This window comes from Amblyraja radiata, chromosome 12 (genome assembly GCF_010909765.2).
Source record: "Amblyraja radiata isolate CabotCenter1 chromosome 12, sAmbRad1.1.pri, whole genome shotgun sequence".
NCBI lineage: Eukaryota > Metazoa > Chordata > Chondrichthyes > Rajiformes > Rajidae > Amblyraja > Amblyraja radiata.
The window spans coordinates 33,164,513-33,189,233 of record NC_045967.1 but is presented as its reverse complement, the minus strand read 5'-3'; the positions used below and the strand labels follow the sequence as shown (position 1 = coordinate 33,189,233).

At 42.5% G+C, this 24,721-nt stretch overlaps 2 protein-coding genes and 1 long non-coding RNA gene across 3 annotated transcripts; all 3 read left to right on the top strand.

Moving 5' to 3' along the window:
* Positions 1-743: 743 nt before the first annotated feature.
* Positions 744-1,172, top strand: cited1 (Cbp/p300 interacting transactivator with Glu/Asp rich carboxy-terminal domain 1). Its single transcript, XM_033030904.1, has one exon. It carries the CDS (start codon positions 744-746, stop codon positions 1,170-1,172), a length of 429 nt encoding a protein of 142 aa, XP_032886795.1.
* Positions 1,173-1,918: 746 nt separating this feature from the next.
* On the top strand, positions 1,919-4,496 carry LOC116979029. The gene is made up of 2 exons (XR_004413620.1): positions 1,919-2,099; positions 2,276-4,496. It is a non-coding gene; the product is annotated as an uncharacterized LOC116979029 (long non-coding RNA).
* A 5,937-nt stretch (positions 4,497-10,433) lies between these two features.
* On the top strand, positions 10,434-18,949 carry rps4x (ribosomal protein S4 X-linked). The gene is made up of 7 exons (XM_033030424.1): positions 10,434-10,535; positions 11,044-11,121; positions 13,441-13,621; positions 14,442-14,539; positions 17,490-17,661; positions 18,499-18,656; positions 18,785-18,949. Exons 1-7 carry the CDS (start codon positions 10,533-10,535, stop codon positions 18,884-18,886), a joined length of 792 nt encoding a protein of 263 aa, XP_032886315.1. The 5' UTR covers positions 10,434-10,532; the 3' UTR covers positions 18,887-18,949.
* Positions 18,950-24,721: the final 5,772 nt, after the last annotated feature.

Below are 24,721 nucleotides of genomic sequence, written 5' to 3'. Positions count from 1 at the left end.
AAAAAGCTTGTGCCAAATGTGTTGTTCCCATATGTTGTTTGTAGAATCCACTATATGCAATTTACAGAACATAAAGTTAAAAATTACACGTTGCAACATTGCGATTAGAAACATTAAGCAGTACAACTACTAAAGTCATAGAAACAAGGTGCAGGAGTAAGCCATTCGGCCCTTCGAGCCTGCACCACCATTCGATATGATCATGGCTGATCATCCAACTCAGTATCCTGTACCTGCTTTCTCTCCATACCCCCTGATCCCTTTAGCCACAAGGGCCACATCTAACTCCCTCTTAAATATAGCCAATGAACTGGCCTCAACTACCTTCTGTGGCAGAGAATTCCACAGATTCACCACTCTCTGTGTAAAAAATGATTTTCTCATCTCGGTCCTAAAAGACTTCCCTCTTATCCTTAAACTGCGACCCCTAGTTCTGGACTTCCCCAACATCGGGAATAATCTTCCTGCATCTAGCCTGTCCAACCCCTTAAGAATTGTGTACGTTTCTATAAGATCCCCCCTCAATCTTCTGAATTCTAGCAAGTACAAGCCGATGAAACAGCAGTCCTGGGATTGACATATCTGTTACGGTCTGTTCCCTAATGAAAACCGAATGCGATTTATCCTCCTTGCTGGAGTTAATTTAAAGTTGTTTTTTGCTCTTCACTGTTCAGGTTCCTGCCTGCCTGTTGTCCAGGAAGCCGATTAGTTACCCGGGACTGAAGGAGCGTGAGGCAGTCGCGATGCTTCACTACGGAGCTTCGGTGGTCCGGAGCAGGGTCCCCAGCGGTTCCAGCGGGCAGTTTAACCCGGCGCTGCTCGCTTCTTCGTGCGGGGTCCAGAAGCAGTCGTTCGCCCTGCACGGCCCGCAATTGCTGGCCAGCTTGCAGCTGCAGAAACTCAACAGCCAGTACCACAGCTCGGCGCTGCCGCCAGCTCCGCTGCCCGGGGACGGCCAGGCCCTGGGGGATGTGCAACCCTCGGCTCAGGCCACTGCGGGGACCCCGGCCCCTCACGCACCGGGCATCATCGACACCGACCTCATCGACGAGGACGTGCTCATGACCCTGGTGTTGGAGCTGGGCTTGGACCGAGTGAACGAGCTGCCCGAACTCTGGCTGGGCCACAATGAATTTGACTTCACCTCGGACGTGGCGTCGGTCACTTGCTGACAGCGGAGCAGCCTGGACACTGAGCGGACTGACCTGATCTCAACAGCTTCCAACTCACCCCAACTGACAGGACGAGAGAACGATAGCAGTCAGTTTCTTACCTACAATCTGTGTTACAGGCTCGGGTAATGTACCGGTCAGAGTTGCACCTTTATTCAAAGAGGTTTGTTCAGCTTTCAAGGAAATACCTCCACTGACAAGCCGAACCGATTAAAGAGCATCATTATTCTGCCCATGGACAATGACACGGGTGGCGGCGTTCAATGTGTTCATTGGGAAGTGCAGAAGTGGGGATTGACGACCTCAGACGTCCTGCCTTAAAACAGCCCACGTGTGCGGATGGTTCCTGCTGCTTTCTTGAACTGGAGAAATTGAAACAGGGTCTCGGAGCTGCCCTTAAATACCACCGGTCAAATATCTCCTATTTCCTATTTCATTTCCTTTCATTTGGGCTCTGCAGAAAATCTCGGGGTTGGGTGGAAAACAGCGGCGTGCTGGGCGGATTTGTGCAGTCGCTGATGGGTGGTCGGCACTGGGGTCGGGACTCCTCGAACCCACCCACCCACCCACTTTGCCATGTACACTGACACTTGATTATTTTAGAGATACAGCGCGGAAACAGACCCTTCGGCCCACCGAGTCCGCGCCGACCAGTGATCCCCGTACACTAACACTACCCTACACAAACTACGAAGCCAATTAACCTGCAAATCTGCACGTCTTTGGAGTGTGGAAGAAAACCGGAGCACCCGGAGTAAACCCACGCGGTCACCGGGAGAACGTCCAAACTCCGTGCAGACGGCACCCATAATCATGACCTCTGGCACTGTAAGGCAGCTGCTCTACCGTTCGGTGAAAACACAGGAGTGAACCTACATTTCAACCGGGCCAAAGGTGTTTGTTTGCTCAAGGATCCTAGCGTTTGCAGTCTATCCACAAATTACACCTGGTTTCTGCTACCTTCATAATGCCGCAGCGCTGGGCAGGGCAGACAAGGAGTCCGCTCCGTCCCACCGTCTCCACGCTTCTGGGGTTTGTTCACCTTCTTCCCCAACCCTATTTTGTCTGTTGCTTAAACAAAGGTGGAAAATCGCCCAATGGAGGAGATATCGGAGGGGCAACATGAAATAAACGAATTGTTGCCAGATCTCACCTCAAGTCAAGTCCCTGAACTGGTATGCCGATGATTTAAGTTGCTGTGGTGTTTACATAGCTCACTATATAAAACAAGCACCGGTTACTATATTTTTATTTCCCCCTCGCCCTGTCTGCCAGGGAAGGCGTAAAGTCACTGCTTGCCAGGGAGGGAGCTCTCTTGCATCCCCTTGTGGCCAGGACGCGAATTAAATAGGCGAAACTGAATTTCCCTTCACCTCCCCTCGTGAGCGATTCATAAAACGACAGAATGCCAACTGGTCTTACATTAGAAAAGACGTTAGAGCTGTGCTTATGCATCTATTAAGGATAGTAAAATAAAGGAAACAATTGAGAAGTAATGGACTGCAATTCAATACAGAACAATTTTCACCAGAGGGTGAATTCTAGCACTCAAAGCATCATCAATTAGCCTGAGAACACGTTCCTTCACAGAGTGTGACGCAAAATGCACCACATCACATACAAGGGTGGAAATAGCATAAAAACAGGAGAGGTGGGAGTAGGAACTGGCCGGAAAGCCACTTGGTACCTGCTTCATCATCCAACAAGATTGTGGGTGGTCTAGTCTTGACCCAGAAAACCAATTTTTCCCATGCCCCTCTACTTCAGTGTAATTCAAATCCGAGTGGAACCCTGTCTTGGATATTCAATGACTGCTTCCACATCTCGCTAGGATAGAGAATTCTAAAATGTCACTGACCCTCTGAGAAAGTAAATAGATGACCCCCTTATTGTGAAACAGCGCTTCCAAGCTCTAGACACCTCCTCCTTCCCATTGAGTAATCATCCTCTTGGCATCGTACTGTGAATCCCACTCACAATCTTACTTGTATCAATAATACCATCCCATAATTTTGAAACACCAATAAGTCCAATCAGTGCACCTTTCTTCATACATCAATCCATTCATTCCTTGTGAACCTTCTCTGCATTGCTTCCAATGCATGCACACACTTCCTTAAATGTGGAGCCCAAAGCTGAACACTGCTCCAGGTGTGTTGTCAAGAGTGTCCTTTAAATTGGCATCAACATTTTGATGTTTGCTCTCCATGTCCTCAACAACAAGGCAAGCAGTTGCTTGATCTTTCTAATAACTTGCTATTTCTACACACTGACCTTTTATGTTTCATGTACTTGTAACCTGTAGATCCTTTTCCTCTGCAACATTTAAATAAATACTTTCCCATACTGTACTCTATCTACCAACTCGTTGCCACTCATATAACCTACCCATATCCCTTTACAGGTTTGTTATATCTTTATCACAACTTCCTAATCCTTCCAATTTTGGATCATCAGCAGATTTGGCAACTGCATACTTTATCCAGGTTTTCAACATGTTTTGTAAATTGTTAAGGGCCTTAGCAGATCCTTGTGGTAAGTCGTTACTGGCTCATTGTTTTCTGCTAGTTAGTTGCTAGTCTATCTACAGTATGCCAATATATTACCCCACCCTGTGTATTGTTAACTCAAAGAATGAAATCATAAAATAGTTGGGGCAATTATCGGGAGAAAATGACTTCCAGCACCATCACAAAAGTAATAAAAAAAGATTCTGTATAATCAACAGATTAAGTGCAGCAATATTTTTAATAGGGAATAGTTTCCTGGAAATTCAGCAAATGCAGATGAGTCAATTCACATTGAAATGCACCAATGTATTCATTGAATGCTTGAACATGGCGTCTTTGTGATGGAAATAATATTCAATTCTTCTCTGCCATAGGTTAAATGTAGCTACTCCTGAACACACAAAATGTGTAATGTTCACACTTGTTTAGTAATTGAGTGGCTGTGCACTTATCTCGCTTCTTTTTTTAACTTTGTATAACAGAAATAAAATAAAGGATCAAACTAATCTACACCACAGATGTAAAATATTTCCAGAGCTATCTTTGGAGGAAATTCTGTAAATTCTTATGAACTTTACCCATTGGAACAACAATTGGAACATCATCCTATATAATATAGCATTGTCAATTTACATCTTTTCATTAGGTCACTTGCTGGTGCTGTTTAATAAATGCACATTGTAAAAAAATTGACCTAAACTGTAGCACTTTTGACATTCTGGGGAGCATGTTGTAGACTTGTATAACATCCACCAAAATTACTTTACCAGCACTGATACTTAATAAACATACGATTTGTTATATTCAAGTGAAAGAGTATCAGGTGTTTCATTTCATGGAGTTGCCTGAGCGATGTAAGATTTCACTTTGTGGTTCAGAATTCTGACTGACAGTATGGGGTGATCGCTGGTCGGCACAGACTTGGTGGGCCGAAGGGCTTGTTTCTACACTTTATCTCGAAAGTCTGGTCAGAATTTGTTTGTATGAAAAATGTGTCATTCAAAGAAGAAATGGTGCAAAAAATAATGAATACATCTTACCTTCCAAACTATTATTTCCCTTCATACCTCCATAATGTAACTTTTTTTTCTGCTGCCTACTCTTATTTGTTTATTATCTTTGTCTTCTCAATTGCACCCTTTTTTTGCCTCCTCATCTCCTTTAAGGTATTCACTGCTTTGAAATGTATTAGGCCAGGGCTTCCTCATTGTAAGCATGGATCTCCAATCACAATGCTTATGACAATTACTGAGTTAAAATACTTTAAAAAAAAGTTAATTCATCTGTAAACAATTCAAAAAAATATTGGTACAGCATATTGGAACTGAAAACCATTCTACCCTCATGAAGCTTCAAACAGGCAAATGGCACATATTGTTAGAATTGCCAGCCTTGAGAGAGAATCTGAATAATTTAACTCAAAAGTGATGATTAGTGTAGAAATTGTTGCGGCACCTCTTAACGAGGTGTTCTATCTCCTGCACTGACTCATAATTCAGCATGGTGAATTTTAGATGGCATTGGAGTTGCGTGTATCCAGACAGCCATGGTGTTGAAAGAGTAGAGCAGGAAGTATTGAGGTGCACCAATTCAAGTTAAGTCGAATTTATTGTCTTATGCACAAATTCAGTGAGGTGCAGGTACAATGAAAAGCTTGCAACATCACGGGCACATTTTAGTTTAGTTTGGTTTAGAGATACAGCGCGGAAACGGCCTTCGGACCACTGATTCCGCACCGACGAGCGATCCGCGCACATTAACAATATCCTACACACACTAGGGACACTTTTACAGTTATACCAAGCCTACAAACCTGTACGTCTTTGGAGTGTGGGAGGAAACTGGAGATCTCAGAGTAAACCCACGCAGGACATGGGGAGAACGTTCAAACATAAATTCTACATAAAATTATTCATACATTAGGCATACATTTTGCAAGACAGTAAAAAAAAATATTTGTGAAAAATACAATTTGTGAAAAAAGTTTCTGGTAGTGCTAGAGGTTGTCCACAGAGTTCAGTTAGGGTTGTACAGTCAGTTCGAGAATATGATAGTTGTAGGAAAGTATCTGTTCTTGAGTCTGGTTGTCTTCAACTTCAGAAATCTGCACCTCTTGCTTGACATTAGCAGCAAGAAGAGGTCATGGCTCAGATGGAGGTGATCCTTGATAAATTCATAGTCAAACAGCACAGAAATAGGCCCTTCGGCCCAACTTGCCCATGCTAACCAAGATGTTCCATCTTCACTAATCTCATATGCCCGCATTTGGATCCAGTGACAGAGAGGGTGCTGATTCCTAGGTCTAAAGTTTGGAGATAATTTTGCATCGGATTTCAGCTTGGAAAACAGTTATAGTCAGTACAGGAATCTAATGTGGGAGTCCTTGTGGTCCGAGTGTTCCAGAGATGAGTTCAGTGACAGGGAAATGGCGTCTGTTGTGGACCTGTTGTAAAACTAAGCAAACAGTAGGAGATCAAAGCTGTCCGGGAGTTAATAGACGCCATTGCCAGTCTCTCGAACCCTGTGACGGTGGATGTCAGAACCACTGGACATTAGTCATGAAGGCACACTACCTTAAATTTCTTTGAAACTGGGCTGATAGTGGTTTCTTGAAGCAGGTAGGGATCTCAGAATGGAGCTATGAAAGAAGTTATAGATGTCTGAATACCTTTACGGGCTAATTCGCACATGTCCTGAGTACACGGCCATGGACTTCATCCGGGCTAGTTGCTTTTCACGGATTCACTCTGCCATTGGATCCTCAACTTTCTGACCCACCGCCCACAGTCAGTGAGGATAGCTGACAGCACCTTCTACACAATAATTCCCAACACCTGTGCTCCGCAAAGTAAGTAAGTAAGTAAGTTTATTGGCCAAGTATTCACATACAAGGAATTTGCCTTGGTACTCCACCCACAAGTAACAACATGACATACAGTGACAGTTACGAATGACTCAGAAAACACTAAACATTAATAATAATACATTAATGATAAAACACCATTGATCAAGCATGTGAACCAACAAAATACCAGATCAAAGGAAGGCTACAGATTTTTGGCTGTTGAGTAGAACAACTACTCGTGGATAAAAACTGTTTTTATGTCTGGCTGTGGCAGCTTTGACAGTCCGGAGTCGCCTTCCAGAGGGAAGTAATTCAAAGAGTTTGTGGCCAGGGTGAGAGGGGTCAGAGATGATCATGCCCGCTGGCTTCCTGGCCCTTGCAGTGTACAGTTCATCAATGGAGGGAAGGTTGCAGCCAATCATCTTCTCTGCTGATCGGATGTTTTTAGTCCCCTACAAAAAAAATGTTTTTAGTCCCCTACAATACTCCCTCTGTACTCATAATTGTGGAGCAAAATTTGACACTAACTCCACCTACAAAAAAGTACTAGTTAAAACAAAAAAGATCCTCAAGACATATAATTTTGTTACATATTGAACATGATTCCACATCATTCCTCTTGTATCTCCATTAGTTTATAGCTACAATATTTGTTTCTCTGTTACCTATTAACAGCTAAAGGAACATTAAAAAAAATTGTTTAATTTAGTTTAGAGATTCAGCACGGAAACAGACCCTTCGGCCCACTGGGTCTGCAACCACCAGCAATCCCCGCACACTAACACTATAGAAACATAGAAACATAGAAAATAGGTGCAGGAGTAGGCCATTCGGCCCTTCGAGCCTGCACCGCCATTCAATATGATCATGGCTGATCATCCAACTCAGTATCCTGTACCTGCCTTCTCTCCATACCCCCTGATCCCTTTAGCCACAAGGGCCACATCTAACTCCCTCTTAAATATAGCCAATGAACTGGCCTCAACTACCTTCTGCGGGAGAGAATTCCACAGATTCACCACTCTCTGTGTGAAAAAAGTTTTCCTCATCTCGGTCCTAAAAGATTTCCCCTTTATCCTTAAACTGTGACCCCTTGTTCTGGACTTCCCCAACATCGGGAACAATCTTCCTGCATCTAACCTGTCCAACCCCTTAAGAATTTTGTACATTTCTATAAGATCCCCCCTCAATCTTCTAAATTCTAGCGAGTACAAACCGAGTCTATCCAGTCTTTCTTCATATGAAAGTCCTGACATCCCAGGAATCAGTCTGGTGAACCTTCTCTGTACTCCCTCTATGGCAAGAATGTCTTTCCTCAGATTAGGAGACCAAAACTGTACGCAATACTCCAGGTGTGGTCTCACCAAGACCCTGTACAACTGCAGTAGAACCTCCCTGCACCTATACTCAATCCTTTTGCTATGAATGCTAACATACCATTCGCCTTCTTCACTGCCTGCGTGCACCTGCACGCCTACTTTTAATGACTGGTGTACCATGACACCCAGGTCTCGTTGCATCTCCCCCTTTCCTAATTGGCCACCATTCAGATAATAATCTACTTGCCTGTTTTTGCCACCAAAGTGATAACCTCACATTTATCCACATTATACTGCATCTGCCATGCATTTGCCCACTCACCCAGCCTATCCAAGTCACCTTGCAGCCTCCTAGCATCCTCCTCACAGCTAACACTGCCCCCCAGCTTCGTGTCATCCGCAAACTTGGAGATGTTGCATTCAATTCCCTCGTCCAAATCATTAATATATATCGTAAATAGCTGGGGTCCCAGAACTGAGCCTTGTGGTACCCCACTAGTCACTGCCTGCCATTGTGAAAAGGACCCGTTTACTCCTACTCTTTGCTTCCTGTCTGCCAGCCAGTTCTCTATCCACATCAATACTGAACCCCCAATACCGTGTGCTTTAAGTTTGTATACTAATCTCTTATGTGGGACCTTGTCGAAAGCCTTCTGAAAGTCCAGATATAACACATCCACTGGTTCTCCCTTATCCACTCTACTAGTTACATCCTCGAAAAATTCTATAAGATTCGTCAGACATGATTTACCCTTCATAAATCCATGCTGACTTTGTCCAATGATTTCACCACTTTCCAAATGTGCTGCTATCCCATCTTTAATAACTGATTCTAGCAGTTTCCCCACTACCGACGTTAGACTAACTGGTCTGTAACTCCCCGTTTTCTCTCTCCCTCCCTTTTTAAAAAGTGGTGTTACATTAGCTACCCTCCAATCCTCAGGAACTACTCCAGAATCTAAAGAGTTTTGAAAAATTATCACTAATGCATCCACTATTTCTGGGGCTACTTCCTTAAGTACTCTAGGATGCAGCCTATCTGGCCCTGGGGATTTATCGGCCTTTAATCCATTCAATTTACCTAACACCACTTCCCGGCTAACCTGGATTTCACTCAGTTCCTCCATCTCATTTGACCCCCGGTCCCCTGCTATTTCCGGCAGATTATTTATGTCTTCCTTAGTGAAGACAGAACCAAAGTAGTTATTCAATTGGTCTGCCATGTCCTTGATCCCCATGATCAATTCACCCGTTTCTGACTGCAAGGGACCTACATTTGTTTTAACTAATCTTTTTCTCTTCACATATCTATAAAAGCTTTTGCAGTCAGTTTTTATGTTCCCTGCCAGTATCCTACACAACAGGGACAATTTACAAATTTACATTTATAGCAAGCAAATTTGCCTACAACTTGTATGTCTTTGGAGTGTGGGAGGAGTCTCGCACACAACAGAAGCTTTTCACTGTACCATGGTACACGTGACAATAAACAAAATGAAAATAACAGAGATCCCAGGGAAAACCCACACAGGTCACGGGGAAAACGTACAAACTCCGTACAGACAATAGACAATAGGTGCAGGAGTAGGTCATATGGCCCTTCGAGCCAGCACCGCCATTTGCATGGTTGATCATCCACAGCATCCATAGTCTGGATCTCCATTCTTCTATATTTGTTGCTCTCATTTTGAACTGGTTAAATTCACTGGGATTAAATAATCCTGTGTAAAATATAAGAACGTGCAATACATTGTACTTAGACAAAAGTGCTGGAGAAACTCAGCGGGTGCGGCAGCATCTATGGAGCGAAGGAAATGGGCGACGCTTCGGACCAAAACCCTTCTTCAGACTTCCGAAACGTTGCCTACTTCCTTCGCTCCATAGGTGCTGCTGCACCCGCTGAGTTTCTCCAGCACTTTTGTCTAAGAATAGAATAGAATAGAATAGTTTCTTTATTGTCATTGTAACATGAACCATGTACAACGAAATTGTAAAATGTCAGCCAGTCAGTGCACCATTCAAACATTTCTAAAAGCTAACGATACATACAAGGTAAAATATTTAAAAAGATAAACAACTAAAATAAATATCATAAAAATAGCACACATAAACACCCAGCCCTACATCCTTCTGTCGATTTCATGTATGTATGTATCGCCCCTGCGGTCCTTGGCGGCTACATTTAGTGCCTTTATAGCAGTGGGGTAAAAACTGTTTTTAAGTCTGTTTGGCCTTGTCCTTGTAGATCTGTACCGTCTGCCTGACGGTAACAGTTCAAACAGGGAGTGTCCGGGGTGGGAAATGTCCTTTATAATACCATTTAGTGTCTACATTTGATTTAAACCAGCATCTGCAGTTCTTTCCGGTATCCCACCAGACAATGTATTGCACGTTCTTATATTTTACACAGGATTATTTAATCCCAGTGAACTCAACCAGTTCAACCAAAATGAGAGCATCCAGCATCTGCAGTTTCTTCTTAAACAATACATTGCACATGGCTGTTAACATTGGTGCCGCCCAGAGCACCCGCTGATCCGCCACTACCTGATCTGAGGTGCCGGACTAGAGGAATGTTGCCCGGGCGGCGCGGCGCGCAGGCGCAGTGGACCTGCAGCGCGGAGGGAGCGGAGGCTGGTGAGCGGTGCATTGTGGGAGAGCGCTCCTTTTCCCCGCAGACACAGAGATGGTGAGGGCGGCGGCCGGGCCGCGGGCGGCAATCCGGCAACATCCACCCCGTAAAGCGGGGAAATCAACCCACGGGCATTGATACCGGGTTGGCAGCAGCTGGGGAGCTGGGTCCGGGGCGCATTTATCCCAAGCGGATTGCGCGATGTCCGATATTTTCGCTTTGAATACGGCGGGTAGCCGCGGCTAACGGCTCGGCGCTCGGTCTAGGCCTAGGCCGCGGCTCCACCGCATCCTCATATAAGATGCAAGTGTCGGCTTGAGGCGCTTTCAAGTGTTGTGGCTCAATGTTTACGCGCTGAAGGCCCCGGCCCGGACCGGACCTACAGCCCGGACTTGGAGTTGAAGGTTGCGGCGGGATGTTCTCGCCTCCTGCGAGGCAGGGCTCGGGGACAGCGTTGGTCCCGGCAGGGAGTGGGTGGGTGGGCGGTGGGGGACCGAGGTGAGTGCGATCGGCGGACGGTCTTCGTCCTGCAGCCAGGAACTAAACAATTCTCTTGTCAATGTAGGCCCGCGGCCCGAAGAAACACCTGAAGCGCCTGGCGGCTCCTCGCCACTGGATGCTGGATAAACTGACCGGTGTATTTGTAAGTACTAAGTGAAGTGACAGCACAGCCAAGCTGGAATGTGTTTTTTAATTTGGGTAGGTGGTGGTGTTACATGCTTGTACTGTCTACTCTGTTTTAATATAGTTGTGGAAAACATACTGATGATAAACAGCACAACTTGATTTGGGAACAGCTTTGCCCACAAATTGCAGAGTTGTGGATGTAGAAGTTATGTGATGGTGTAGTTATGTGATGACCCCATCACACGAACCAGACATGCTATCTCAGGAGAGCAGCCAACATAATCAAGGACCGTTCCCATCCCAGCTATTCCTCTATTTCCCTGCTTTGGGCCAAAGATAGAGAAGCTTGAAAGTGAGCACCACCAGACTAAGTGTAGGAAAGAACTGCAGATGGTTTAAATCGAATGTAGACACAAAATGCTGGAGTAACTCAGGACAGGCAGCTTCTCTGGAGAGAAGGAATGGGTGACGTTTTGGGTCGAGACCCTTCACACCTGAAGGGTAGAGCATTTCTCCAGCATTTTGTGTTTACCACCAGACGAAGGAACAGTTTCCTTCTCTCAATTCTTCCATAAGCCAGGGCACAGTCCTGATTCTCCAACCTATCTCATTACGGACTTTGGATATTTTCTCTGGAACCATTATGCTATATTTCTGCGGAACCATATTCTGTAGTCTTGTAGTATGTGACCAGAATAAACCTAAATCTGAAGTAGGGTTGCAGTGATCACAGAAGCTTTGGCCATTTGAAAGTTGACTGGATGTTTCTCCTTAATTTGCTGTTTTACAATTATCTGCAGTTAATGTCCTACATGCAGAGGGCCACCACTGATTTATTTTTGTTCCGGCACCCTTGGTTCCAGAGCCTTCCTGAATTATCAGTTTTGCCGGATCAATGGAGGTCAAGGAGGAGTTGGAACAGTCTGCTTAGACCACGGGGGGGGGGTCTGAGATACCCGTCTACAAAGTTGGCTGTGGGAATCCACCGGCTTCAGCCAGGCCGGGGTTCTAAGGTCCCAGCCGCAGGGGACACATTCTGCCCACCGATCAATCTAGTTTAGTTTAGAGATACAGTGCAGAAACAGGCCCTTCAGCCCACCGAATCCGCACCGACCAGCGAATCCCGCACATTAACACTATCCTACACTCACTGGGAACAATTTACATACACTCACTAGGGACAATTTACACATACATCAAGCCAATTAACCTACATAACTACGTCTTTGGAGTGTGGGAGGAAACCGAAGATCTCGGAGAAAACTCATGGGGAGAATGCATAAACTCTGTACAGACTGCACCCGTAGTCGGGATAGAACCTGCTGTGCCACCGTTGCCCTGGCCTCGGAAGTTGGGTATGGGAACTGAACCGCAGGCTCTGGCCGGGCCTTAATCCCAGGGAGCAAATTTGATCCGCTGATGGGTAGTCCAGATTAAAGGAGGTCCTAGGAAATCGGTGGTGGATCTGTATAATACATAAATAACATTTGTGTTTAACAAGTACAAGTAATGTTACCTCATTGTGGGTTGAAACAACTTTAAAAAAAATCTTCTGATGTATGCCACTTGGGTTACAGTAAAGCAGAATGAGTTACAAGGAGTTGTTTCTGTCAAAGTGTTTATATTTTAAAAAAAATTGAAAATAATCACCAGTTCAGCATTGAGAAATATTTAACCATTTGGTCTGCTGACCTTTCAATGGAACTGGGATTTAATCCCAGGGAGCAAATTTGATCCGCTGATGGGTAGTCCAGATTAAAGGAGGTCCTAGGAAATCGGTGGTGGATCTGTATAATACATAAATAACATTTGTGTTTAACAAGTACAAGTAATGTTACCTCATTGTGGGTTGAAACAACTTTAAAAAAAATCTTCTGATGTATGCCACTTGGGTTACAGTAAAGCAGAATGAGTTACAAGGAGTTGTTTCTGTCAAAGTGTTTATATTTTTTAAAAAATTGAAAATAATCACCAGTTCAGCATTGAGAAATATTTAACCATTTGGTCTGCTGACCTTTCAATGGAACTGGGAAAAGTTCTGTATGGCAGAAAATATGGGAAGAGGGACGGAACAAAAGGAGGAAGGGTTTACATGGAGAGAGGTACAGTGCTGAGAGTATAATAACACTTTTGAGAGCTGGAGATTCACAGCACTATTAATGACGTGAAGGCAGAGAGAAATGGTGAATAATAAAATATGATATGTTAGTTAAAGAAAAAACTAAATAATAGTTTTATTTTTATATAGTTATTTTTCAGATTTTTATTGGAACATACTGTCTTAAGTTTTTTGAAATTCTGATTTATGTTGAACTAATTTGTAAAAAAAATTTAGGCTCCACGTCCATCGACTGGTCCCCACAAACTGCGAGAATGTCTTCCCCTCATCATTTTCCTCAGAAATCGCCTGAAGTATGCCTTAACCGGGGATGAGGTGAAGAAAATCTGCATGCAGCGATTCATCAAGATTGATGGTAAAGTGCGCACAGATATCACCTATCCTGCTGGATTCATGGGTAAGGAAGAGGATTTACCATACCGGGGATTCTAAATGCAGTTGGTGTCGTTTGCATGCTTTGTTTGACGTACATTGTCTTTGGCATGTTTCCGTTTCCAAGAGCTTCTCAATACTATTAATTGCTATTTCTTGATAAATAAGATCAAATTGCATGTTTCAGAGGTTAAAACCCCTGAACTAGAGGCCATCCAAATATCTGCTGGCCATGTTTAAAGTTCTGTTTTGGAAATTTTTGCTTCCTGACCTGTTGTATTTTGCGCCAACACTGGCTTGTGCTTGAATATTTTTTTTTCCTTTTGTTTCAAGTTCCTGCATAGTGGCTTCCACTTCATTTCTAATCTCTGCACCACCATTCTGCCCTAATCGTCATTACATTAGTAATGCGTAATCTGACAAGCTAAACTGGAAATATCCCCTTTCATTGCTTCCATCCCTTGAGATGCTTCTTAAAATGTATCCCTTCGGCAAAGTTTTTGGTCTTCGGTTATGATTAATTTTTAATGTGGCTTAGTGGCAAATTATATTTGTTAATATGTATTGTGCGATAATTTACGGCAGCAAAGATACTCAAACACTTGTTTGAGTCTGTCTAAATTCAGACTAAGAGGACACCTGAAGAATTCATCTTTGACTATTATATTCCGCAGACTCAGTGTATGGTTTGGATATCTCTCTAGTTGATGTGTTTTTAGATTATGTAAATAATGCATTTCTAAATAATGGACACTACCATGAATTGGGGGAGCGCGGAAGCTTGTATGTCCCTACACCATGAATTCTGGTTTCTAAAATTGTGCATGTTTTTTATTAATTTTCAGATGTCATCAGCATTGATAAGACAAATGAGCATTTCCGTCTGATCTATGATACAAAAGGTCGTTTTGCTGTGCATAGAATCACTGCTGAGGAGGCAAAGGTAGCTGTTCCATTGTGGATTGTTATGCAGCCATGTTTTAGCATGATGTGTTCAAGAGAAACCTGGATATTGTGCTCTTTTCTTTTTGAAACAACCCATTTCTCATTTGTGCAAAACAGTTCTGGCTGCACTGTTGGCTGTTGGCAGTGTTTTGTTTAATGCTTTATGCTATGAAAGCGAATCTTTGATCAAAATATGGAATGACCAGCAAGAGCTAAGGTTCAATGAGTTTGGATCATCTTTCATGGATTTCAATTGAATATGTGCTGGATACATGAAGTGAGCAAAGGCTTGCATCCTGGGCTGCCACCATTGCTGTGGCTCATGTTGAAAGACTGCAAAGCGGTCGGTATTATTTTCTAAATTAATTATATGGTTATCGACCCAGCAGAAGCCTCTGATTTTCTCTAGAGTGTTGTGTTTTTGTTTGGACTTTAAGTAGTTGTGTTTTTCAGTGGAGGAGCAAAAGGTCAGATTCACTGACTCTCAGAATAGTCTGGAAATCTATGTTTCGAGTGCAAACTCAAAAATATGCGGAATGTTAAATGGCCGGATCTGTTGGGAAATGCAATTTAATGCAGTGTGTACTTGATGTTGACATTGAATAGAAGTTGATGGGCCTGTCTGTCTTTTTATTATGTTTATTCGGAAAGAGCTGTTTAGGGACCCAGTTGTCCTTTAAGAGATGAAAACAGCTGATTTAAAGATGGCATGATATTGTTTATAGTATGAAATTAATTGTAATGAAAAAATCAATTTTCATTAATCAGGAACTTATCACCGATAGTTCTCCATCTCTTAAATTTGGGCTAGTCATACAGGACTGTTGAACCCAGCAGTTCTAGCGAGGGAGAATTGAATTATTCCCAAGAAAGACGTGATGTACTGCAAGGCGCACTCACAGATTAAGGCCAGGTCTGCTGCATACAAGTCAAACGATCCCGAGCGGTACAAAAAAGCCCGCTATGATCTCTGCAAAGCCATCAAGGATGTTAAGTGATAATACCGGGACAAACTTGAGTCCCAGTATAATCACTCACCACATATGGAGAATGTGGCAAGGTTGAATAAGATAACTGGCTGCAAAGTAAGGGCAGGCAACATCATTGGTGAAAGTATGAGCCAACCTGATAATCTGAATGCTCTCTGTTCGCTTTGAGCAAAAAAACAACCGGGCAGTGACACCTGGCCCTTCAGACTCCAGTGTGACTACAGTGGAGGTTAGATCGGCCTTCCTGAGGGTAAACCTGCAAAAAGCAATTGGCCCAGATGGAGTTCCTGGCCAAGTCCTTAGTAGCTGCATAGACCAGCTAGCAGGAGTATTCGTGGACATCTTTAATCTCTCCCAACACCGTTCTGAGGTACCCACCTGCTTCAAGATGACCATCATTCCAGTGCTGAAGAAAAGCAAGACCTCATGCTAAAGTGGCCTTGACATCCACCATCATCAAATGTTTTGAGAGGCTTGTTATGGAACGCATTAAATCAAGTCTATCCAGTGGCCTTGACGCACTGCATTTTGCCTACCGCCACAAGGGTCCAGGGACGATGCCATCGCCCTAGCCCAACACTCATCCCTAGAACACCTGGGTAAGAGAGACACCCATGTCAGAATCTTATTCATAGACTACATCTCTGGCTTTAATACCATTATACTGTCCCAGCTCATCACCAAACTCACAGGACTTGATGTCAGCACTCTGTCTCCTCGTCTTTCTGACCAACAGACCCGAATCAGTGAGGATAGAGGACAGATCATCCTCTACAATAATCCTCAACATCAGGGCTCCGCAAGGATGCGTTCTCAGCCCCCTTCACTCCTTGTCCACCCACAACTGCAGTCATGTACAAATATAATTCAATTTTCAAATTTGCAGACGACATCACCGTTGTGGGCCGGATATCAAATAATGATGAGACGGAGTATGGAAAGGAGATCGAGAACCTTGTATCCTGGTGTCAAGACAACAACCCTTCTCTCGATGTCAGCAAGACATTGAGATGCTGATCAACTTCAGAAAGCAAAGTTTGTGGAATGCATTAAATCTAGTTTGTGCCGAAGCAGAGATGGTTGAAAACTTCAAATTTGTAGGAGTCAATATCGCAAACAGCGTCTCCTGGACCAACCATATTGAAACAATGACCAAGAAAGGTTTCCTTTGAAGCCTTAGGAATGTCCCCTACTACTCTCACCAACTTCTACAGATGTACCACAGAAAGCATTTTATTAGGGTGCATCATAGCTTGGTTTGGGAACCGTTTCATCCAAGAAATTGTGGACGCAGCCCAGACGATCACGCAAACCAACCTCCCTTCTATTGACTCCATTTATACCTGGTGCTGTTTCGGCAAGGCCAGCAGCATAATCAAGGACGAATCACATCCTGGCTACTCCTTCTTCCATCTCCCAACAGGCAAAAGGTATAGAAGTGTGAAAACGCACATCTTCAGATTCAGGAACAGTTTCTTCCCAGCTGTGTTCAGGTAACTGAATCATCCTAGTGTTATCAGGCAACTGAATCTACCTCTTTGGTGACCCTCAGACTATCCTTGATTGACTGCTGGCTTTGCCTTGCACTAAACATTATTCCCTTATGTATCTCTACACTGAATGGGTCGATTGTAATCATGTACTGTCTTTCTGCAGACTGGATAGCACGCACCAAAGGTTTGTCACTACTTTGGTACACGTGATAATAAACTAAACTAAAAACCTTAGGCAAATCAATCACACTATGCTTAATAGTGACCCCCTTTCCCCCCAATATCTTTAAATTCCTTATTATATAATATAATGGAATTTATAATATCTTAATAGGTTTGTACAGGAGTAGGGGTAATGTTGCAAAGTTATCAAAAGCTCCATGGGAAGACATCGCAACTGTGCAGTTTTAAGTTCTTTCCCCATTTGGTGTTTGTGTGTAATTAATTATTTTCATTTGTTTTGCAGTACAAGCTGTGCAAAGTGAGGAGGATTCGAGTGGGCACCAAGGGAATCCCACACCTTGTTACACATGATGCGCGAACCATTCGCTATCCAGATCCTCTAATCAAGGTCAACGATACTGTGCAGATTGATCTGGATACTGGCAAGATCACAGACTTCATTAAGTTTGACACAGGTACCTGGATTGTTACAATAGAATGGACAATATTTTGAGTTGAGAGATTTACAGAAAATGCTCAAATGTGCAGCATATGTGCAGATAAAGGAAGTCCATGTTGCTGGTCAATGAAAGGTCTACTTATTTGAAAGATTTATCAATCCCTCTTGATGTTCTGACCAGCTGAGTATTTCCAGCATTTACTATTTTAAATTTTGATTTCTAGCAATGGCACAAATTCACTTTTATAATCATGATGCTCCTGGCCATCTCTTTTCCTGACTGAGCATTTGGGGAAGGGTGGACATATGGTTCAAAACGTGTTTGACAAAGCAGAAGCTTAAATAAAGATTCCTCACATTTCTTCCAGGCAAAAAAATAATGTTCCATTTTCTTGCAAACGTGTACTGAAAAGAATACAGAAGTACAGTACAGGTTTCCTCTTCATGATTTATTTTGTAATTCTTTGGTTAGATATATATCAATTGCTTTGATGCAGAATATATATAATGATATAATTAAGTCATTGATTGATTGAAAGATACAGCACGGAAGTGTGCCTTTTGGCCCACTGAATCCTTGCTATCGTTCATTAATTTGCACTGTTCTATGTTATCCCACATGCATCCACTCCCTATACACGAGGAGCAATTGAGGCAAATTAACCCACAAGCCATGAAAGTGGTCTGGGTGCTATGTCATATTTTTGGCATTTCAGTGAGAGTTGGCATGAAGTAAAGTGGTGTGCAATATGATCCAGGATACAAGGTTAACAGTAATTTTGGCCTGTATTCTAAAAAAAATTAAAAAGCTTGTCTCCCATTGACCTGTTACTGCATATCTTTGTACTTGCAGGCAACCTGTGTATGGTGATAGGAGGTGCTAATTTGGGACGTATTGGAGTAATCACAAACCGGGAGAGGCATCCTGGGTCTTTTGATGTTGTTCATGTGAAGGATGCTAATGGAAATAGCTTTGCTACCAGGCTTTCCAACATTTTTGTTATTGGAAAGGTGAGTTTTGAATTGGTCAATTTTGATATTAATCGGAAATAGTGATAATTGGAGGTCATTTTGTTACTGAAACTGTAGACCACATAAATAATTGTTGACCTATGTATGACTTGTTTTCTATCACTCAGGGTAACAAGCCATGGGTTTCCCTGCCTCGTGGGAAGGGTATCCGCCTAACCATTGCTGAAGAGAGAGACAAGAGGCTGGCTGCGAAACAGAGCAGCGGCTAAACATGTGAAATCAACAGTGGAGGTGACACAATGCAAAGAAATTAAAAAGAGCCTTTATGTATACACTGTGTAGTTTTCTTTGTACAAATGCACTGTCATTAACACTACTGATGTACAAGATAAAGGTAGCAGCCTTGCAGAACTGCAGTGGCATTGATAGTGTGGAATATATAAAACTTTTAACAACTGTTTTATGGAGCACCTTGATGGAAACACTCAATGGCCCGCCTTGTAGCATACAGTTGGGAGACTGAACTGTATTTACAAGAGTCAGATTTGTATATTTCTCAAAGACGATTGTTGGTGTTTCCTGGTGTCTCAGACAACTTTTTTTCTCAGGTGTGGATTATGGAGTTATAGATTTGTGACTGAAGCTGCTCACTACTGAGTTTCAGGTTTTGGACAGAGCATAGGCAGGAATGGGGTTGGGTATGCATGGTTCAGGGGTGGTATTTTGGCATAGGTTTGCAGCTAGGGCTGGAGTCTGGCTGGGAATGGGAATTGGGACAATGCTTGTGAGCATTGTGGTAGCAATAATGTAGGACCCGGGTTGGAAAAAGGTTCACATTTTCATTTGTGAATTGCTGGATTTAATGGACATGGATTTAAGGATGTAAATTAAATTCATTCTGCGCCTCCATCATTCTGTATCCACCATTTTGCTCAAGGCAAGAAATGGGAATTGAAAGGATCCAGGAAAGCAAGGAATTATAAAAGGACATTCAGTCAAGATTAATGTTTGGGGACATGAAAGTATATAAAATCATGGGGGGGACTGGAGGGCCGCAGCTTCGACCACCCTGGGCCGCGGAGTCTGATCCGGCCCGTTCGCGGCGCTTGGATTCAGCCGCGGGACTGACATTACCATCGCCCGGCGGGGTCACAACATCCGAAGCCTGGATCGCCTCGGCGCAGAGGGAGAACAAGGAGGGAAGATACAAAGACTTAAGACTTTTGCCTTCCATCACAGTGAGGAGGTGCCTGGGTGAACTCACTGGTGGATGTTAAATTTGTGTTTATTGTGTGGTTTTGTCATTTTTATTATATGTATGACTGCAAGCCAACGAAATTTCGTTCAGACCAAAAGGTCTGAATGAGAAATAAATTCAATTCAATTCAATGTGACGTGAGGAGGATCTTCACCCAGAAAATGACAAGTATCCGAGGTTAGGTTTTCTGACGGCATTTGGGTGTAAAGTTGAGCACTTGAATTGCCACGGCATGGAAGGCTATCGATCAAGTAATGGGTGATGGGATTAATATAGAAGGGTGCATAGTGGTCAGCGTGGATGAGTTGGGCAGAATGACATGTTTACTTGCTGTATAATTCTATGATTCAAATAATTACATAATTTTTAATTCCACTCCCCAAGCACTTACAGGAGTGAGCAAATTGGATAACAAAAAATAGAATTTGACTTGCCAAACCGAATTACAAAATCATGTTCTGGAGAATTGGTTTTATCTTTGGAACCATTGGAACTTTCCTCAGTAATTAAATGGGAGGGTCTGTGTCCATTAGTTTAACTAGATTGCACATAATTAAATGTCATCTTCATATTCAATGCTGACCTATGCTTTATTTTAATATTGTTTAAATAAACTTTTTGCACTATTTGAAAATGAATGGCAATGGCAAAACGGTCATCAGCTTGAATTGTCCTGCATTTAAATAGCTTTTTCTTTCTTCAACAATTTTCTGCAACATGCCCAACTCTTGTTCTGTGTCAAGATTTTTTAATCAAATCTAGACACGTGGCTTTTTGAATTAAGGAGGGCAATTACTACCTGGAGTGAGCAAATTAACTACCTGCATGTGACGCATTGCCTTTTGATGAATAGATTAGTTTTACATAATCTTAAAACATTACACTGAGAAACATAAATTAGAATTTAATTCCAAGTAATACAATAGTATGAGATTTGGTCTATGATTAACCTGTTCAGGAATGCAGCACACACAACTGATACAGCAACAATGACGGAACATTATCCATCATTGGAAGAAAATGCTGACATTATTAATGAATAAAAATATCATAAACTACACTTCTCCTGAGAGACCCCCAGAATGTTAATTGTGATTATGGTGGATTTATTTCCAGTTTCTGAAAATATACCCAATTGACATGGTTAGAAGAGAAATTGCATTTTAATTTTCCAGAAGCTCAAAACAAATTCTTTGGAATGCATTTGAAAGTTGCTTCAACTGAACTGACAAAAACAAATTGGAATTTGTAATTTAAAATTTAAAATATACTTTATTCATAATAATATACTGTATGGAAGTAAAGCAATTGGTATGTCTTTACCTATTGTACTTTTTTTTCTGGAATGTATTAATGCTACTCATTTCCTCAAGCAATACCTCATAAGTCAAACAAGGAACTGCAATTGCTGGTTTAGGAAAAAAGACAAAGTGCTGGAATAACTCAGCAGGTCAGGCAGCATCTCTTGATAAAATGGACAGGTGACGTTTCGGGTCGGGACACTTCTTCAGACTGAGCATTTGAGAAGCTGTTACACAATACCCTCAATATATAATAGCACAGAACCATAAACAAAGGTCTTGCCTATAAAGCATTTACCACAGCTACTTTCCACTTAACTGCTTCCTTCAGCATGTACTCCTGCATCCGGGACTGTGCCAGTGTGCGATTCTACAAGAGGTTCTCGATACACTTCAAGTTACAAATGTCAAAGGGGTGAAGTGTGGCAGTGAATGTTTGGGTGGGCAGGGGATCTTTTGTTTCTTGGTCTTTTGACATACCAGTTGCTGCCAGGCCTGGATGCCCTAAGAGGCCTTTCCTTGCGTTACTGTTGGAATGAGCACGGGCATCAAATCTGGATGTTCAATTGCAGTTTTTTTCCACATAATGCAATTGAAATATCTTCATGGAATGGGCATGATTATATTCATTTCATTATCAAGGTGCAAAATCCTTGAAGCAATTTCTGCACCAGGACCACATTCCTCATACAATATGCCTGTGGGAGCACTATGGGGGTACATGGGTCAGTTTACCTTGGACAAGATTTCTGCACTGTTGACACAGTCCCATCTTGAAACTAGCATCCATTTAGCAGGTCAAATACTTACGTGCATCTTTGGGTACTTGAAATCTCCTGTTCTGCAGTCCATACCCAATCGATCCCCTCTGTCCCACAAACCTGAAAATAACATTCTGGCTTCCAATGCCTCAGTCTTCGTCAAATTCCAGGCCTTCCCTGTCATTCCATGCATATACAAGGGGAAAAAAGGTCATTATTTCCCCCCTGATGTTCAGATCAGTCCCCATCCCCTGACCCCACACAAAATTGTTCAGAAACAGCAATTTAATAATTTTTGCAGGAAAAGTGAAGATGTAGAAAATCAATCAACATTCTAGCCTAATTGCAGAAAATGTAGATTTTCTGCACAGTGTCCATTACTTCAGTGTACATACGATAGTTTCCCCACCAAAATTGGCGGCAGACGGAATTTAATCCAGATACATGTGAGACGTGCACTTTTGGGTCTTCAAGTGCAGAATAAAGAGCAGGAACTTAGGAGCAATGGTGTACAGAGAGACCTTAGAGTGCAATTTTCATAGTCTCCGAAAGTGGTGACATAGGTAGATAGGGTAGTTTGTATGTTTGCCTTCAGAGGCCGAGGCATTGAATGTAAGAGCTGGGACGTCATCTTGCGGTTGTATAAAACATGAGTTAGTCCACAATTGGATATTTTGTACACTTCTGGTTGCTACACTAGGGAAGGATGTGGTTGAAATAGGAGAGTGCAGAAGAAATTCACCAGGAAGTTGCCTGGAATGGTGGGCTGTAGTTGCAAAGAGAAATAGCCTGGTTTGGGTTTATGAAGGCTAACTTTATAGAGGCTTATAAAATGAGGTTCATAGGTAAGATAGTCAGAATCGTTTTCCCAGGGCAGAGAGACCCAGAACCAGAGGGCACAGGTTTAGGGTGAGAGGGGGGAAAAAAAAGGATCTGAGGTCGACAAAAATGCTGGAGAAACTCAGCGGGTGAGGCAGCATCTATGGAGCGAAGGAAATAGACAATGTTTCGGGCAGAAACCCTTCAGACTATGTTTTGAATGCAAAGGGAAGTCAATATCTGAAATGAGCTGCCAAATTACAACAATTACAGCATTTAACACATGCTTGAGGGGGCAAATATTTGGACAAGAAAGCAAAGATATGAGCCCAATGTGGACAAATGGGATTCATGTAAATAGACATCACGGTCAGCATGGAGAAAGTTGACGAAAAGGGCTTGTTTCTGTGCTGCATGTTTCTCATTCCAAGATTCTATGAAAAGGGCTGACCTTGCAACTCTAAAGCATAAAACTGCTGACTTGACCCCCGATCACACACAAACCACTTGCGCCACTAACCTCCTCCTACTCTCCCTCAACCTCCCTCCCCATCCCACATCAACCTGCCCTCCAAGGACCCCATCTGACCCTTATTCTTTGTGCCCCCATTCTTGGGTGATGGGCCTTGATGCACCATATGATTGAGGAGGGAGGGAGGAAGTAGGTGGAGAAATTTCAATCAACAAATTAAGATGATGTACCTGATGTTAAATTCCTATTAAAAATACGGTGATTAGACTATTTAAAGTTAGATTGAAATTCCAATGATATATTCAAAACGTTTTGAAGTAAAGTAGGTTTGATTTTAAAGCTAGAAAACCTCCAAAACATTGGAAAATGAATAAAGTTTGCCACTCGAAATGAAATGTTGCCTCCTCAGTATTCTAATCTTTGAATGACTTTTAACATACATACTATGAAATGTTTGGTTTGTGTCATTTTCTGAGCCTTCGGTGGACTTTCAGCATGTATTAAATTTAGAATGTTATTTCTCTGTGACTTTCACGATTATTCTCTATACAAGGATTACGTTTTTGGTAGGCTGCTGGTAGTTTTTTTCATTTGGTATTTAATGGTTTCGCCAACATTTTCATACAGTTTTGGAAGACTTTAACTTTTATTTCTTGGATGAGGACAAATATTTCAGTTTTGAGCATTAGACCAATTTCTGGTTTACTACACATCTAAGGCCACCCCCATTAACGGTCTTTCCTAACCTGTGAAGATATATTTAATGGTGATAATTAATTGATACTATCTACTGGTGGATATGGTGCTCAGTGAGGTTCAGATTAGAGGATAATTACTGTTTAGTCTCTTTGGAGGCTGCTTTGATGCTGGATTTGAAGGAGTGGATGTTTAAAGACTGCTCAACTACCCAATGTAAACATAACAGAACCCAGCTGAGATCCTGCTGGATCGCATGTGTAAAGGTTCATTCCTGCTTAATGAGCTAGTATTAAGAGATAGAGTTTACAGATTGCCTCACCTTTGAGATGTCTGAAGATAATTGCATTTGCACCTCGATATGGCAAGAAAAAAGCCTTTAACAAACTTAATTTATGTTATTACCACAAATGTGGAAAAGGAAGAAATAATGTAATCTATGGCCTTCCTGGTCTTTGTGTGCTGGTTTAGATTCAGTGGTAGCACTCTTGCCTCTCAGGCTCCTGTTCCAACCAGTTTAGCAATAATCTAGGCTTTGTTACTGTGGGTTATGGTAAGAAGCCCTTGGCATCATTTAAAGAAGAGCAGTGGTGTTAGCAGGGGGCAGCTTCATACAAAAGGAATGTAATATCACAGCCACAGTATGTTGTAAGTAATTAAATGGACATGTAATGGTTTGGAATATTCTGAACTCATGAAATGAATGCGTTATTGTGTAAATGTGCAGGGGGTCTTTTCATTCTGAAGATTACCCTGTCTTTTTCTATTTTTGAGGTGCTGGATATCCTGCTCTGCTC